At 41.5% G+C, this 19,267-nt stretch overlaps 1 protein-coding gene across 4 annotated transcripts in view; it reads right to left on the bottom strand.

Annotated features, from left to right (window-relative positions):
* Positions 1-19,267, bottom strand: part of DCAF1 (DDB1 and CUL4 associated factor 1) — a 55,963-nt gene that overhangs the window by 6,423 nt on the left and 30,273 nt on the right. For 3 of the 4 annotated variants that reach the window (XM_057407688.1, XM_057407686.1, XM_057407687.1), the window contains exons 17-22: positions 18,443-18,527; positions 16,826-17,059; positions 16,204-16,297; positions 15,630-15,734; positions 14,835-14,908; positions 13,528-13,632 (exon numbers count right to left, since the gene is read on the bottom strand). In XM_057407688.1, the coding sequence (XP_057263671.1) occupies positions 13,528-13,632; positions 14,835-14,908; positions 15,630-15,734; positions 16,204-16,297; positions 16,826-17,059; positions 18,443-18,527 (697 nt within the window). Of the gene's footprint in view, positions 1-6,699; positions 7,543-8,878; positions 8,934-13,527; positions 13,633-14,834; positions 14,909-15,629; positions 15,735-16,203; positions 16,298-16,825; positions 17,060-18,442; positions 18,528-19,267 lie in introns of those variants that run through there. The other variant, XM_057407689.1, reaches the window with a different exon arrangement.

Here is a 19,267-nt window from a genome sequence, read left to right as displayed (position 1 = left end):
ATTGAAAACTGATTAAAAACTTTTCCTTTTTCAGTATCTAAACTCTGAGACTGGAAAGGAAGAGGTCAATTTGCTTTAAAAGCTTGGAAAAATTAAGCCAAGTTTTTCAGTGTCTGGAAACAGAGACAATTGTAGACAGGAGGAAAAAAGTGTATTGTCTAAAAGATTCATTTAGAGTCCATGTTGCTGAAAACTAAAGGATTCTGAAATGACTTAGGTACCCTCTGCTTCCACAACTGTGGACTTTCTGAAAGCATTTTTTTTCCTAAATATCTAGCTCACAATGACTTAAAATGTCAAACACTACTGAATTTGATTATGTTTCACATTTACTGTATTTATTGGAAACTGAAATACTGTTTTGTCAACGTTTTCATTCAAGCTTACGGTGAGGAATATGTAGCAACATCATCCTTTAAATACAGGATGAAGTGAAATATAGTTCTAAAAAGCTAAAGATTTCTTCCATCTGAAAGAATAAGAGCCAAATTAAATAAAGGGTGCATCATTCAGCCGCAAATCAACTTGGAAGGATAATATCAACCAGTGAGGAAACAGTCCTTTGTGAAAATACAAATAGCAACAGAAGAGTAGGGAACTGAAATGTTTCCACCTTTCCACTTTAAATTACTTTACCCGAAGTAGGTGATTAGAATCAGGCCACACTCATTTAACCAACCTAAGAACAGTAAGACAAGATCTTAATTATATCTGTCCTTGGTAAACCAGAAAATAGTGTGAAACACACGCTACAAGAAGTCCTGTGTGACAGAGGGAGCACAACACGCACACAAGTGCGTGTTTTCACCAAGCTGAATGAGTGACATAGAGCACAGTTCAAGAGGAGTCATCTTAACTAGTGAGAAGCCTGTACCTCATCTCCCTTTAAAGAACGAAACTTAGAAAGTGATGCTTCTGCTAACAGGCAAGTTAATTCTGCATTAGCTTCTGAACTATCTCCAAGCACAAACCTCTGCAGGCACACAGCATTACTCCAGTTTAGAAATACAAGGCTTGCATGTATGTGGTGAGATCTCTCTTGAGAAAGAACACTGAGCTTCTGCACCCAAAGCCAATCTGTGGGAAATACAGCCGAGAAAGGTGTGAGGAAATAGCAAGTGGAGTCTGACACCATCATATGTAAGCGATATCCAGACTGTTAATGGGCATTTAGGATGTATGCTCACCAAATACCACAAATGTCTCCCATAGGGATCCATATACAGATAAAAAATGGCATGCCTTCCCCCATGACACATGCAAGCACAGCAATAACAACAGTGAAACAAATCCTTGTGCAATGTCACAAGGGAAGATAGGCAGAACAATTATTCCAAACCATATCTGGGTCTGTGAAGGACCCTGCAAAAGCAAGCTCCTACCTACCCATCAGCAGTTCCCAAGAGCTTTGGGTGCTGGTAGAAAGAACACATGTGCTGGTAGAAAGAACCACTAACATGGACATCTATGCAAAATAAGCTTGTACCTGTGCTTATCTTCCTCTTTAAATTGATCCACAAGAATCCATGGACCAGCACACTCCATACAACTTAAACAATACCAAGGAATTCTTTTAGCTATCACTAACTTCTTTAGATGCCGAAAGATGTTCTTCTATTTGGGCTGCTCTCTGTAAAAGCTGCTTAGATCAGAACTTCATGTTGTCTTCCGAGGAATCAGAGGAGGAATGTGAGAATATTCTTTTACCTCTCCAACAGAAGCCACTTCACAGCTGCCAGTTATCTTATCTTTGCAGAAGGTACAAGCGTAGTATTACAGAATCACAAACTGACCATCTCATAACCTGTTCTCTGTAAAACACTTTACCTCACTATCAGAACTCGCAACTCACTGCCTGATATTCTTAGGTGCCTACTCTACACCCAGGGGCACTATTATTACGGTACAGCTAGACCAAAACCCTACCTTCCTATTTAATTCATTACAAACAATCCCAGCCTGAAGAAAAAAGAGGAAATCCAGTTCTCCCTTTTAAATAGAGTAGGCAACACTCACAGGGAGAAGACAAGAGCTCAGTTTTTTGCATGAAGGATGTCACATTGCTACCCATTTTAGTTACACTGTGATTCAGGTATATTAATTGTTTGTAGATACCTAAATTTAGGATTAACTTAAGGAAGCTTTAACTTGATAGATAACAAGAGTAGAACAGTATGCAGTGCCCACTGAGTACCATACTAGTGTTACTTGTCTTCGTCTCCAGCATACACAGATGTCAGTGTGAAACAGCTGCAACACAGATGGCAATATAGTATCAGCATACCTGGATGGCCAACTCTTTCTGCTCTTCAAAAACACAGCACTGAGATTATAAAGGAATTCTGATCTAGGAAACATCCACCCTGTTTCATACACAAAATGGCCTGGTGGCCCCACTTCTCTACATAAATACACAGGTGTTGACTTCACCCCGGTTAAAGAAAAGGCTGAAAAATAAAGTAATGAACAAAGACAAAGCTGGAAATTTAAGTGAACAAGAGAACAAAACAAAACAGCAAAGAGGCTGCAACTTTAGTGCAGAATAGCTATCCACAGATCTAAGTAGGATGTCAGTACAGAGACAGGCCCCAGTTCAACTTACAAATTGCTTGACTCAACTGAAGAGTTAGCATCATAGAAGAGTTATGGTTGGAAAGGACCTTAAGATTATCCAGTTCCAACCCCCCTGCCATGGGCAGGGACACCTCACACTAAACCATCTCACCCAAGGCTTCGTCCAACCTGGCCTTGAACACTGCCAGGGATGGAGCATTCACAACTTCCCTGGGCAACCCATTCCAGTGCCTCACCACCCTCACAGGAAAGAATTTCCTCCTTAGATCCAATCTAAACTTCCCCTGTTTAAGTTTTAACCCGTTACCCCTTGTCCTGTCACTACAGTCCCTAATGAAGAGTCCCCTCCCCAGCATCCCTATAGGCCCCCTTCAGATACTGGAAGGCTGCTATGAGGTCTCCACGCAGCCTTCTCTTCTCCAGGCTGAACAGCCCCAACTTCCTCAGCCTGTCTTCATACAGGAGGTGCTCCAGTCCCTGATCATCCTCGTGGCCTCCTCTGGACTTGTTCCAACAGTTCCATGTCCTTTTTATGTTGAGGACACCAGAACTGCACACAATGCTCCAGGTGAGGTCTCACAAGAGCAGAGTAGAGGGGCAGGATCACCTCCTTCACCCTGCTGGTCACGCTCCTTTTGATGCAGCCCAGGATACGGTTGGTTTCTGGGCTGCAAGCACACACTGAAGCCGGCTCATGTTCATTTTCTCATCAACCAACACCCCCAAGTCCTTCTCCGCAGGTCTGCTCTGAATCTCTTCTCTGCCCAACCTGTAGCTGTGCCTGGGATTGCTCCCATCCAGGTGCAGAACCTTGCACTTGGCATGGTTAAACTCCATGAGGTTGGCATCAGCCCACCTCACAAGCGTGTCGAGGTCCCTCTGGATGGCATTCCTTCCCTCCAGGGTATCAACCGAACCACACAGCTCGGTGTCATCAGCAAACTTGCTGAGGGCGCACTCAATCCCACTGTCCATGGCAGCGACAAAGATGTTGAACAAGACCGGTCCCAACAGAGATCCCTGAGGGACACCACTCGTTACTGGTCTCCGGCCGGACATTGAGCCACTGACTGCAATTCTTTGTGTGCAGCCAGCCCTGATCCGTGCCCCTGGTAGACAACACACATCCCTTGAGACCGGGTCAGGCCGATAGACGAGTGCTTTTGTCCCTTTCAGTGTAGAGTCCCCTACTGCTACGACCCACTGCTTTTTCCTGGCAGCACCAGTAGAGATCTTCTTTACCAGTGCATCAGCTGCCTGTTTCCGGTGCAAGTGCATTTCCTCATTAGCCTCCTGCAGGACAACAAAGCAGTTCTGGGTGGGGACAACAGATTTAGGAGGAAGCCCCTTGCTTTTAATTGTCCTTTTCCTCCTTTTTTTGTTGGTTTTTTTTTGGTCACTATTTCCCAGCTTCCCAGGTTAATGGCCTCCTTCTTTCCTTCATGAGCTACAGGGGAAGCTTGAGGCCCCTGCACATTTTGGGCCAGGAACAAGCATTCCTGCTTCCTCTCAGCTACCCTGACATCTTGCAGCCTATGAATAGCATCCCGCAGCTCAGCCACCTGCTGCAGGAGGACCTCCACCAGGGAGCACCGAGTGCAGCCCTGCCCATTGTGCACCATTCCCTCACCAGACCAGTGCAGGCACTCTCTGCACCCCGAGCTCTGCACTGCAGCCTCCCCTCTCATCGGCTCTGTCTGGGTGCCTACGCTGCCACTGCCGGGGCAGCCAGAGCACAGCTCCCAGACCGGGCCCTGCTCATACAACAGTGCTCACCATCCTGCTCTAACTGCCACGCAAACTGCCTCGCCGCGCTCCCTGGGGCAGGTTTTTACCCACTCAGGGCTGGTGCTGCTGCTCCTGGCTCTGCCCCCTGTGAGTCCCTGCTTGCATCAGCTGAACTGCCAGCTCCTGGGCATGTCCCTCGGTGGCTCTTGTCGCTCTGAGTTGAGGCTCCTGGACGCTGATCTCCCCCCTGCTCCAGTGTTGAAGGCGTCCTCTCTCGAGCTACTCACCTCAGCGATAGAGTTAATTTGATTCAACTAATAAAGGCTAGTTTAGTCAGAAAAACGGCATTTCAGGGTAGGATCAGCAAGTCAAAAAGTCTTAAGAGTATAACTCAGTACTGTACAGTATTCATTAGTCGTACATTTTAGACAAGTACAAAGGATGCAGGAACTGTAAGTTCTAGAGTAAGACTGCAAAATGGGACAATTAAGTGTGCATCATAAGAGAAATCTCTCAACACTCACCAAAATCCACTAATTCACACAGTAGCACATAAATGGCTTCAACACACAACCTATGATCCTAGAACTACTTTGAGGATGTTTTAAGAGGTCAAAAGTGACTCACATCAGCTGTTTAACATGCCTGCATACAGGCAGATTTACAAAGACGTAGCAGCACAAGAAAACTACTGAGCATCAACTTACAGAACCAGAAAAGTTGATTACATAGAAAAGGATTATACCTAGATAATCTCAAAGCAAATCACTGGTAACTTCTCTACCCGGTTTGTGATCCCACGTGAACACTCAGAAAGCCAAGTAAGTTGATTCAATTAATTTATCATTTATACCTACAAAGGAAAAAACTTTCCTAGAAGTTTTCCTAAAGGAATGGCATTCTAGTAATGTAAACATCCCCTAAAGGAATGGCATTTTGTAAATGCCCCTACATAACGGTACCTATAAGGGTGGCAGCTGTAACTGTAACTGTAACTGCTTGACCTAACTCATAATGTTGTCAGTATTTACAGCCTGTTAAGAGCTTAGTAAATACACTTTGCTCTTGTTCAAGGGTTATGTTATTTTCTTCCATATTGTTGTTCGATGCGCATTTGCACATACTTTATAGAATGACAGTGGTTTGGGTTGGAAGGGACCTTAAAGCTCATTTAGTTCCAATCCCCTGCCATGGGCAGGGACGCCTCACACCAGACCAGGTTGCTCAAAGCCGCATCCAACCTGGCCTTGAACACTGCTAGGGATGGGGCAGCCACAGCTTCCTTGGGCACCCTGTGCCAGCTCCTCGCCATTCTCACAGTGAAGAATTTCTTCCTTATATCTAAACTAAAGCTCTTCTGTTTAAGTTTAAACCCATTGCTCCTTGTCCCATTGCTACAGTCCCTGATGAAGAGTCCCTCTGGCATTCTTGCAGGCCTCCTTCAGATACTCGAAGCTGCTTTGAGGTCTCCACACAGCTTCTCTTCTCCAGGCTGAACAGTCCCAGTTTCCTTAGCCTGTCATTAAGTTCTTAGCCTGTCATATTAGGTTTGGAAACCTTAAGTCAAGTTTTCAGATTTACAGGTCATTGGTCATTTGCTTATTTGACATGGTTTCAACTGTTACAATAAGCTTAATTTTTCCATCTGACACCTCACTTCCTCTCCCTAAGAGTCCAAAGCAAGTATTTATGTCAACAAGTTTCTGCTCAACTTCCCCTGTTACTGCTCTATGAACTGTTTGGCTATCACCATCTCACAACTGCTCCTTCTCCAGCCCCATGCTTACCTCCTGTCAGCATTTCCAAGTCAACACCTCCCACCTGCAGATGCTTTCCAGCAATAGCCCCTTTGCTTGAAAGCACAATCTCTACTGCATCTCGGTCTGAATCATACTATATATATGGCATTACTATTCTTATTTTCATATATGAGGATGTCTTCTCTCTACCTGCAAAACAGTTAATCAAAGGTCAGTGAAGTTTTTCCCACTCTCTGGCTATTTTCACTTCTGGCTATTTGTAGCTAGGGTTTTTCTGGTTGGTTTGTGGGGTTTTTGTGGTTTGTTGTTTTTTTTTTTAAATATTTCCAGAGCCTCATTATTTTGGTCAATTTATTTGCTTTTGCAAGAAACTCCCTACTAGTTTATTTCTCCTTGTCTTTCACCCTCCTCCCCCCTGGTTTCTCCTAAAGAACAGAAAACTCATTTTTAATAATCTGATCTCTTCCAAAATATCAATATTATTTTAATTAGCTATTTGCAGCATGGGAAGGAGCTTTGCTTTCATATAAAAAGAACACATGATTATTCAAATACAGGTTTTACTCCAGAGGAATAAATCTCCCCTTGGTTTAGTAATTCAACTTTCTCCAATCAATCTTTCTCCAAGACAATCCCCTTGTCACATCTTCTGACAATTATTTTCTTTGCTTCCACAGCATCTGTGTAGCATACTGGTACTTTCTCATCCTTTGCCACACAATTCTCCAAAGTGACAAAGTGACAATGTCTGGTTTTCAGTCACAAGAGCTTCCATCCAATCCTCCTCTCACACACACACTTCTTAACACTCCCTGAACAACAGACAATGGAAAATCTTAAATATAGCCAACAGTCCTTCTAGGGGGTCAAGCATGTAAGGAATTTTATGCCCTAGATTACCTTGTCTCCACCCTTCCCCTCAGCCAGCAAACTCAAATTCGTTTCATATTATCATACCATTAAATTAATTCTAAGTATTCCTCTCGCTCACCCTGCGGGCCCGTACCTACTTTTACCTCCTTGGATATTTCAGTGTTAGAATTTCTACTTCTTCATAGCCATTAATGAGGTCACAGAGCTAAAAACGTAGAAGCCTGAGAATGCACATAAGTTACTACAAGTAACAAGCAAGGAATCTTACCACAGGGCTCTATGCAGATGTAGGTATGTGCAGATTTAATACAGGAAACAGCACACAGTATGTCACAGAGGCAACACATGGAGTGAAGAAATAAGAAAAGCAGTTATTCTCTTAGTCTATGTAAGTAGGTTTAGCTTGTCTAACAATGACTACTTACCTGTGCTGAATGGAAGAGCACCCATGACACAGATAAAAACTTCAAAGTAACTGGGCCTCTGTTGGGTTGGCACGTTCAGTAGGGACTCTTTCAACCACTACCCTGGTTTTGCCTGTGAACTGTTTCCATTTTAACATGACTGTATGTAGCTGACAGCAATCAAACTCCAGAGTCACTGCCCTCTCCGAGACGCATGCACAAGTCATCGTTCTGCAGTTGATACAGTCCTTAATACTGAGGATAAATGTGTTTTAATGTGACTAGCATATTCTCTGCGCTGCAGGGCTCAGAAATAACAACTTAAGGAGCTCAGAACTAGGTGCAATTTCTGAATTTGCTTCTCATCCTTCCTCTCACTGATCTCACACTCAGTCACAAAAATAAGCCCATTCCTTTAATTGCATAACAAAAACCAGCAGTGTGTCCAGGAATTTCACCATTTGGCAGGTAAATGCACTCTCCTTCTATGAATGAGAATTTGTTCTTTATTTTCTCAAGCTTCTGGCTGACGTTTCTCATCACAGCTGAGGCAGCTCCTATTTTCTCGGATCCCGGCTACTCTGGGAATTCTAGAAAGATGTGTTAGGTGAGAGGACGTCAACCTTTGATTTGCTTTCTGTCACTGAACAGGTAGAATATGCTTTTATCTCTGCTGAAGCTGTTTTTCTCCATAACACTAGGTCTAGCCTTCTGAAAAGCTCCAATTACTTTTTCCTTTCCAGTAATTCCCTCTGTTTGCACTGACAGTTAATGAAACTAGATTCTGAAACAGCAGAAGAGGCTGAAGCTGTCAGTTACTTGCTACTATCTAAAAATGGGTTAAGAAGTACAGGTATAGGGAAAACTTTATTACTATTATTCTTTAACTATTTGGTTTGGAGGATGCCTGTTCAAAAGATGTGTCTGTTACGTGAACAGGTCTTTGACAAAAAACACTCTGTAGTTAGCCTCCCCAGCTGCAACAAAGATCCTTATTAAAGTGTGGAATAAACACATGTATATTATTATCTTTTCAGACATTTGTCTGAAAATACTTGCTCCCAGCTATTATCCTTTAAACCATCTTGTCTCAAGGAAGGTTTATGAACAAAGTCTATCTTCAAATGTTAACAGCTCCTGAAAAACTAGGGGTCCTCAGGCAGCCTGTAGTGACAAAGCACCACCATGGTCTGATGGCTCTCAAATACATGGGACAATATGGATTAAGGTTTATGGTTTGGTTTTTTTTTCCCCCAGCAAATAAGTATCTACATGAAAACAAGCCTGTATCAGACTAACAGCAATAAAAATACAGTGGAATTGCTGTTGCAGGCAAAAAGGGGGAAAGTTCTAAAACACAAGTAAGAAACTGGGATCCCAAAGACCACATAGGAATCTGAGGAAAAACATTCTTCATCCTGGCTAAATCATATCCTAAAATAGTAATTGTCTTTTGAGTCATTACTGCCTTATCTCCAAAGCTTTGATTTCACATGACCTACAATTTTCTAAACCAATGCAAAAAGACAAAACACCTACCATCACCATTTCGATAGCCCAGAAGCACTGCAGGATAATTAACAGTTCTTCAGTTCTGGCAAAAGAAGTAGAACACACTTTATAGGACAGGGACAGCTAGGTGAAGCAATCTGCTGAATCAGCCATAGATCTCTCTGTACATGACAGTAACTGAGAATACTACTTAAGCCTCATGGATGCACCATCATCCACATATACCACAGAGAGAAAAAAAGGCCTTAAAGCTCTAATATGGAAAGAAAAACTAAAATAAGAGATAAAAATGCACAGACTGAAAATGCTGTAACCCACTCAGAAGATCATGCCATCCAGACTTAAGGTTCACAGTTTGAGTCTACTCTGTGGTCTATTTGGTTTTAACTTTTCTGATCACTTTGTATTTCTGAAGTGTCCCCTTCTAGCGTGTAGGAACTACCATGTGGCCCTTTCTAGGCCAGACCAGTACATTTACTTTCCTTTGCACCATTTCCTCTGAAATTCCTGGTTTGCCACACTGCAGAAAACAGTAGATTACTGTGTGAGACACAGGATCCTGATCAGCCAAGAAACGGAAATAAATAAGAATTAAGCAAGTTAACAACCAAAAGATGGTCCAGCATCTGTATCAGTAGCTCAAATACTCCTTTTTGCTAAGTCTAACTCTGAAGGGATGTATTAAAACAGTGGCAAATACACAAGGAAGAAGAGGAGGATCTTGCTGCAGGACTAAAGAATACGAAACTCTGCCTATTTCCCCAGAGTTTCATATTTGTATAGACTGAATATAGTCTTGCAATTACTTGTGAGACCTGGTCACTGACAGACCCATTTAGGTACTCACCTAGCAGTGAATAATACACAAAATTCATGAAAGCTCAAGGCAGAAAGACTAATTCTTTTGGAATAAAACATCCAACAAAGAAAAGCACACAAACCTGCTCTTGCTAAGCATGCTGTAGCTTCGCTTTCCCTCAATTATCATAGTAAGTACAAAGTACAGAGTATCAATATCTGTTTAGCATTTGTTCTGTTAACCAAGACTTGACAGCTCTGGATTACTGGCCATAACTAGGACAAGGCAGCTTTTTTTTTTCCAGAGCTCTTATATGGAGGGCTAGCACAACAGCCAAGGAAGAACTCAGCTACACTGGGGCTATTTTCAAGCATTTCAAACAAAACTATCAACATCTATTGCAGCAATACCAAGTGCAAGCCATCTAAGTCAGCCTGATCATTTAATCTGAAGGTAATTTATGTAACAGTTCAGTTTGGTTTGAGAAAGAGGGAGTAATAGAATTGCTTTGTTTCTTTGCTTAAATGAGAGAAGGAATCGAAAGATACCTAAGGCCAAATTCCCCTGCAAGGTTCATTTTACAGGCTCTCAGTCTTTTGGTTTTCAAAAGCCTGTCACAAAGCTATCAGTTGACATTTGTCAAACCTGACATTATGAGGCATCAAAATTGAAACTAAAAAATAATGTCAGGCAGATACTTTTCACAGTTCCTGTCTCAAGCACAATTTTAAAGCAGTTTTATTCTGCATCATGTGACTTCCAAGCAAGGCTTGCCCATGCACCAATTTGGTTACTTACTACTTTCTGTACAGGCAAAAAATTATACTCATGGACCCATGCAGATCATATACAAATATATATATATATATATGCATAATGTCAAGGTGCGAAGATACAGGGGCCAAACAACCAGCATCTGCTCTACGAATCTTGACCAAAGAGACACCAGATTAACACTGACTCACGTGGATTTCCACACACACCACATTGATTAAAAAGATTAGAAAACATCTTCTTCTAGCCAGAAGGCATTTTAGAATATATGGGAGAAATCCCAACAAACTGGAAAGCTTATTTCCCATTTTCAAAGCCTAAATCACAGAAACTAAGTAGGCAAGTAGTAAACATGCACATATATGTGACCATACTTATACACAGACAACTCCTGTTCATCAGTAAGCAAATTACTCTTGTTAGCCCTAACACACAAACATGCCAGAGATTCTGTCCTTATTCGGGAAAGCCTCTACTCATTCTAGCTCAATGCTGAATGTCTCTATGGAGACAAGTTACATTTTGTAAGCCTGAGATTAGAACAAACCTGGAGGAACAGCAGTGAACAGCTGTGGGACAGAAAGCCAGGGGTTTATATTTTGTGGACAGAAAGCCAGGGGTTTATATTTTGTTAAACATATACAGACTGAAATGAATTGGGGCTTATAAATGTTGTTTATATTAATGCCAAATCTCTCTTACTAAAAGACACTTGACTGTAACCATCCCTAGCAGTTACTGTCCAGGAAACATCTATACACCCCAGAAATAGACCATAAAAAGCAGCAATTATGTAATATCAACTAGTCACTCTTAACTTAGCAAATCAATCTGAGAGCAGCTTTGTCCGAATACTCCATAAACCTTCTAGAAAACCTTTTAGCATACTTCAGTTCTGCTGGGGTCACCTCCATTTCTAAGACAGGAAACATCCCCAGTCACATTTAATGGATGATAGATACCTTATCTCTGCTTGGTACCTAGTGTTACAGCCTGGAACCAACAGCATTCAGACTGTGTCCTCTTATACAAACACAGACCTCCACTTAAGTCAACACGTACCAGTGATGTCACAAAACAGCTGCTAGTTAATCATTGTATAATGCAAAACCAATTTCTGCTTCAAACTGGGTTTTGAGATTTCATAAAGAAATAAGCTTACTAAGATATACTGAATGTGAACAAAACTAGCAGAAGCAGAGACAAAAACAGGAACCACTGCCTAAGGTAAGGACTGTAAGAAAGTAGAAACACTTTGGAAGGCACAGTAATTTCCACGCCGCTCATTGCTTCCCATGGAATTCTACTCTTTACCAATCATTCAGTTCCTAAACTGAGTCCATCCAATCTAGGGACAGAAACAGCAACCAATGATTTCATAAGAATGGAAAGACTTCACCTGCAAATTCATAAAACACTGAGAGGACACGACAGCAAACTATGTATCCAAACAGAACTACTGCTTTATCTTCAGAATTGCAGTGAAAGTGTGATAGTAACAACAAGCTACAAAAAAAAAAGTACTCTTTCCTGGGACCTGCATCCAGTCTGCTGAACTACAAAGTAAGTTTTAACCCAGCAACACAAAGATTCAGAGATAGAAAGCGTATCAGAAACCCAGCTTTCTACACAGTCTGGAAAAGCTCAGCAAACTATTACCTTCTGGTATTCTTTGGGAAAAGGTGAAGTCAGCTTTTCATGCAGGAGATACAAATACATGATTTTACTAGAATGCAGACACCAAAGAGCATTTAAAATCTTCAGGGAATTAAAGCATAAGGTCTTTGCCTGTTCAAGACAAAAAAAGCCAGAAAACCCCCAAAACCCAAACCAAAACTCAAAACCAAACCAAGAGAACCCCCACCTGACACCCTAAAAGCTACAAATGTGTCTTTACTTCTCACTGTACTGTAGTATTTTGTGCTACTGCGTGTTCTACCAACTGCAGCCTGAGGTGCACTTACTGCAGTTCTTAGCTCTTTCATCAAGTTGCCAGAGATCAAATGGCTGATCTGAGAATGAAAACCAACACATCCCAATGCAAGCCCACACCTTTCCTGAAAGTTCTTCAAACATTCTGCTGTGTAGAAGCAGGGTGCAGTTTCACTGCATCAGTCACAAGTTGTGTCTCATTCAGAACTGGTGACAAGTTATGCCCAAATATGACACTTGGAATATAAAAAAAGGAAACACTCATATACCACCATCTCTACTGGGTGTTAAAATACTAAAAAAAAACCCAAACCAACCAACCCTAGTATAATAAATCTCAAAGTTTCTAACCAGCAGGTCAAACAAGGTGATTCTGCCCCGCTACTCTGCTCTCATGAGACCTCACTTGGAGTACTGTATACAGTTCTGGTGTCCCCAACACATGAAGGACATGGAACTGTTGGAGCAAGTCCAGGGGAGGGCCATGAGAATGATCAGGGGCTGGAGCACCTCCCATACAAAGACAGGCTGAGAAAACTGGGGCTGTTCAGCCTGGAGAAGAGAAGCTGGGTGAAGACCTCATAGCAGCCTTCCAGTATCTGAAGGGGGCCTATAGGGATGCTGGAGAGGGACTCTTCATTAGGGACTGTAGTGACAGGACAAGGGGTAACGGGTTCAAACTGAAAAAGGGGAAGTTTAGATTGGATATAAGGAGGAAATTCTTTCCTGTTAGGGTGGTGAGGCACTGGAATGGGTTGCCCAAGGAAGCTGTGGCTGCCCCATCCCTGGTGGTGTTCAAGGACAGGTTGGGTGGGGCTTTGAGCAACCTGATCTGGTGGGAGGTGACCCAGCCTGCGGCAGGGGACTGGAACTAGATGAGCTTTAAGATCCCTTCTGAAACAAACCATTCTATGATTCTATGAAGACTGAAATACTTAGGGAAACTAATAAAGAAACTACAAACTACTATGTCTTTTACAGGGCACAAAGTTCACACAGGTACTGCAAGATAGTCTCAATTTTATGCTGATGGTAAAGCGACCTGCTTCATATTAGGTGACATCAAATGAGGCATCTGTACTTTATGGGTAACAAAGAACACCTATGGCCTCTCACATGTACATGGCTAACAGCTACTCTTGAACAAGTAGGTTAATGCTATACTTCTCACCTGATCATCTTCTTCATCCTCTTCATCTTCTGCCAGACGCTGCCTGCCCACTTCATACAGTCTGCAAACTGTATCCATATTCATGGCATCCATGCTCCCTTGATTCTGAAGAGGAGATGCCCACACAGGAATTAGCCCCAGGAATTAAGCTCAGTGTTCATATTCAGTGCTGTATCTGATCTCAGCCACAGAAACATTCACAAAATCTTTTCCTCCCATTTAGTAACAGCAGTACAATTAGCACTAAAACCAAGTTCTTTTGGTTTCAAGGACCAGTCCAGGAGTGATGTAGAGATTTACTTTCTGCTTCCATCACCTGCAAGTCACACACTTACTAGTAGATTTAAAACATTTACTGGATCCTTAACATGCTACGGGTCCATTCTCACCTGACTACACACCACTTCCCTATAAATTTGCCGCCCTGACATACCATTGAACCATACGCCTTGAGAGAATGCTAAAAGCTGTCATATTGCAAGAGTTCAAGCAGACAGTAGTCTGACCCCAGCAACCACTGCTGCCACATACCCTGAAGTAACATTTCCAATGGCTCCTATAAATGAAAGTTTTCATTATCTGGGCCTCACTACCTTGACAACTCCAACTCCAGGAGTTAAAACATGAAGCTTGTCCTCCTATAAATTCTTGACTAGCTTTTTGTTGTCTTTAAGGATCAGTGGTTCAGAGTATTAACTAGACAGGATTTTAAATTAGTCCATACTCAGGGTCAAGAAACTAGGTACTGGCAACATACTATTGGACAAAGAACTGGACCCGTTAGTTTAATTTTACTTCCCCCCCTACCAAACAAGAAGTTTCACTCAGTAACTTTGGCTTCAAATCCTTAGCTTCTGGATTTTGCTAGGAAGACAAGTGAAAAAGGAACAATAAGAGTGATTCACAGAAAAGCTCCATGGGAAGTCCCAGGAAGATTACTTTCCTGGTTATTTGATACAGTGCAAATTTTAATAGGAAATTACTGCTATAAATAGGTAAAAAATTGCATTTCTCTATGCTTATGAAAAGGAAAACCTCTGCACATTTTAAAATGGGAAGTGTTTGAAGAAGAGAGGCAAACTGTTTGGAAGTTTAAGGAATCGCAGGCAGAAACAGAAGACTGCTGTGGGTGGACAAGAAAAAACTAACAACATATTTACCATCATCAGAACACCACCACTGCCTGGGACATGAATTTAACATTAGGAACTCCAGAATCATCACTTTTGAAGGTTTTAAGAAGAAACTAGAAGTATTGCGCTCAAACCGCAGCTACAGAGCCCAGAGTGTATTCTTAACTCCTTTACCTCAATGACAGCCAGATAGCAGTCCTTGCTGTCTGTGCACAAGTCGAAGATATTCCGCTTGACGTCAATGGTAGCTGGAAAACATCACAAAACAAACTCAGTGGTTAACTGCATATTACTCAATGCTTGCTGAAATAAAAGATCTAAGTCTAAAAGCAGATAATAAAATTGTGGGACAAGAAACAACAGCTGAAGTGAAATAAACATTTGTAACAAACTCCACCTGTAATAAGGAATCATCCCTTGATAACACATTTATTGGCTTCTCTAAGCACAGTAAACAACAGATAATCTTCCAGGATAGGTGGCAACCAAGGGACCGAGTTGTGAGCCATGTCTCCTTTCATAGCAAACCCCACATTTGTTTATGTCCATAGCAGCAATTAGCCTAGCTGCAGAAGCTTTGCAAGCTGGAGGCCAAACTGACAGCATTCTGAACTACCAGCAAGGGGAAATGCTGCTGGGAAAAGGGGAGGTGGGGACGGACTTTCTGAAAATGGACCAAAGACATCTTGGCCAAATGACCTACATTGTCAGATTATGCCCTACTTGGAAAGATGAAAGGAAAATAAAGCCAAAAATGCCGAATGGGAGCAAGTAAGACAGTCACACACTGAACAGGATATGATAGTTGAACCTATTTCAGTGTTAAACCCAACTGCCACACTTCAGTCAGAGCAGGTCATAGCAGGATTTTTGTCACTCATGCAAAGGAATGCAGGAAGTGAAGGTTACTAAGCAGAACTTTCAATAAATCTTTAAACCTCCGGACCAAGCTATTTGCTTCTCTCTTACCTATAGGTTTATAATCAGTTGCATTAAATGTCCTGAAAGAAGAGCCAAAGGGACTTCTCATTCTCTCCTCCAGAAGGTCATCTTCATCATCTGCCTGCAGCATAGCTGATACAAAGAAAAGATTATGCCACAAATCCACCTTCCATTCATCATGATCATTAATCAACTTAAGATCAAATTAGACTCTTAAATGAATTTTCTTTTTATTTAATAGCTTAGTAAGATCCGTTTGATGTATACTCTTCAGAGCTGCCTTTATTGATACTGCAGATCACTGAAAATTAATACAGAGGATAAAATTCTTCTCAAGCATCATCAGATCTGCTGTTACACACATTTTCTTTTTCAATAGGTTGATTTTTAATCTCACAAATGAGTTGTGGTATTGCTGTTAGAAAAAACTGACTTTGTCAGCAACACACAGAGCATAAATATCCTGTAAAAAACAGCTCACACATGCCAGTAAGGCCTGGAGTGAGACAGACTCTCTGAAGCTTCCAGTTTCACAGAACAAGAGAACTTATCTCAAACCAGAGGTGATCAAGGACAGTAATGTGAAACTGAGAAGTCCTACCTCCATACATAACTGTGCCAGTATAGTTGAAGACCACACGACACTGGTCCAGTGCAGGTACTGTGTGTAATAAATGAAAAGTTCGGAGGTCCCACTGAAAAAAAACAGGCTAAGGAGCAACAAACAATCAAAAGTCTCTATTTTCTTTTCAGTACAGCATCAAACAACTGATTGTGTTCAAGAAACACCACTGCCACCCTCTTGCAAATATGGCAGAACCAGAGCTAAATTCTAGCACCACAATCCCTTCCATGTGTTCAAACTGAAAAAGCTCTTACACTCAAAATGCCACTCCTAGTTATGAGAAGTTACTGCAGTAGCTTCAAGGTTGATCTTGGGATGGGAATAGAGCAGAGGTACCACACAATATATTACTAATCTCTCTTACTCTCTCTCTGTGTTAAGTATTTCCTCTAGGCTGTATCAGAGGCAGAATCTAGATTTAAGTTAGCTAGCTCTGACAGCCCCTACTTACTTCAGTGTTCACAGACAAAACTGTTGTTACCATTCATAACCTGTAACACAACAGATGATTAATACGATTTCTGCAAACAGCTACTTGTTTATCAACATAAATTCTTTATGTCCAGCACGTCATTTATCAGAGTGGCCAAAAGGATACAATTTCTGTGTTGACTATGACCTCTAGCCCATTGGGATGGAAAACACCACTGATGGTCATGTTGAATTTGTCAAACTTGTGGATGGCTTGTGCTGATCTGACATCCCAGAGGACACCATCATTTAGGACAAGATCATCAGTGGGGTTAAAAGTGGCACAGTTCTTCTTGTAGTTGTTGGCAAGATCTGGGTTAAACAGAGTCAATAGCTTGTTGCCAGTCTGAATATCATAGATCTTTTAGATTAAAAAGAAAAAGAAAGATTAGTCACAATTTGTAATGTACCTGTGCCTAAGTCCAGCCCATGTTCCCCCTTCTAGATTGTTTCCAGAATCACCCCTTTTCCTATTTTGCTTTTCCATTTCAAGTGAGAGTGTTCCCAAGATAAGCCTTCCCACCAGACCTTTACTTGTTCTTCACAGCTGGAACCTAGTCTCACAACATGTTTCGGCCAGTACTTAGCTTACTGCAAGCTCACTGATATATTTCAATACGATCAGGATTAGCTCCAGAAAAACTAACCCCATCATGAAAAGTGGGCTGCAAAGCTGCAGTCACAAGGTACCACTTAGCCAGAAACTGTTTGGAAATGGAACTGCCTTCAGAGCAGATGGTATTTACAAACACAAAACTCCACACACTGAGGGGAAAAAAGCCAGAAACTGTTGAAGAGGAGTTAAACTTCCTGGCAACTTTGTGAGCTTTGTCCCAACAAACTTTTGGAAGATACAAAGGTAAAAAGGGCTTTAACTAGTACAAAGGCTTTATGACCATCTTCTCCTATAAATTTGACCTGTACCATCCCTCAGAGCCTAGCCCTCACTCAAACCCGAGAGGAAAACAATCTCTAGAATTAGAAAACAAATCTGTTTACCACATAAACACACAATACACAAACTGATCTTATAACAAATCAGAGCAGTATGTAAAATCACACATAATTTGAATAAATCACGTTTCATGACAATTTCTTATGCAAATACTCTCAAAAGAGACAGTGCCTATAATGAATGTAAATTAACACAGAACAGAAGCATTCTGAAGCCCATGTCTGTCACACCTGCAGGTATTCATATAAAAAAATTAGATTCTCTGGAAATAATTAAAAAACTTAAATACCCAAATATTAATTAATAATTAAATAGTAATTTAAGATACCCAAAAGCAAGTGGCAAATTTGGGGGACAAAAGGAGAACACTTTTAATAGGCCATTTCCCACAGATGTTGGCTGAGCTACTCTTAACAGTGGAACTTTTATTATCATTATTACTGACAAGTAAGGCAAAGGAGGCAACTTCAGGCACTGGGGGGGAAAGGAGGGGAAGGGGAAGTCCTGCATGATATGTCTCAAAGCAAAACAAAGCAAATGCCACAACTGCCCAGAATACTAACTACAGAGGCAAGACATTGCACACAGTGTGCTACATTTGGTTTGGAATGGTCAAGTTTATACCCTTAGACACAGGGAGAAGTTATTTGACACTTTCTAAGCTTTCTTCTAAAGCCTCTTAGTTCATCAGCTGCACAGAGCATCACAGCACCCGGATCTGTATAAATGTTCTCTGAAGAATTATATTCTTGTCCCAGCTTCACAACCATGACCTTTGCTGATACTTACATGGGCAATGTCTGCTTTTGTGCCAATGACCCTATCCTGAGAGTGCTTGCTGAATTCCACATAGTGGTCATCAGGGAAGGAATGCCTGTAGATAGAGTCAGTAAAGAAGTAAAGGAACTGAAGATTCAAATCACCTTGTGAACCAAGCACTACCCCAACACCTCCAGCAGAGGTTTCAACAATTCAGAAAACTAAAAAAGTAGAGAAAAGGCTTTGGCAGGAAAATATCTATTACAAACACAGCCTTTACAGCAGACCAGTGAAAAAACAAGCAGCAAATTCAGACTTGTCATCAACAGGGTCTGCCATGAGCATAACGCTATTTAGAGGACTGAGCAATGAACAGCACCATGAATGTTCAAACACACATGCAAGCCTGGGGCACATGAAACTTTTTATCTGACAAATGCCCCCTAGCTGACCTAAAACAGGTCACAACAGAACTGTTGCTTACAACTAAGGTAGACAACAGTCAAACCTTATAAAAGCAAAGAACCTTCCACCCATTTTTTTTAACAAGAAGGAACAAATGTTAGTACTGAATTCCTATTTAAATAGCTTTATTCAGGGCTGAAATAGCTTGTATCCAGGTCTGAAAATCTCACCAAGCCAATCACTGTGCTAGGAAAATCCTGTAACTGGCTACAGAAATATTGTCAAGATAATTTACAAACATGAGAATAAAATTGCAAACGTACGTCTTTGCCTTCAGAGACAACAGTGATTCCACTTATCTAGCTTGCATTAAACAGGACTTTAGGTAGTCAGAATTTAGCAAAGCTGCCTGTACCAAATAAAATAGGGAAGATACTCAACAGAGGAAAG

Source organism: Pezoporus wallicus, unplaced genomic scaffold (genome assembly GCF_028554395.1).
Source record: "Pezoporus wallicus isolate ANWC-B61680 ecotype Strahan unplaced genomic scaffold, APGP_CSIRO_Pwel_v1 contig_3568, whole genome shotgun sequence".
NCBI classification, from domain to species: domain Eukaryota; kingdom Metazoa; phylum Chordata; class Aves; order Psittaciformes; family Psittacidae; genus Pezoporus; species Pezoporus wallicus.
This window is presented reverse-complemented; position numbering and strand designations above follow the sequence as displayed.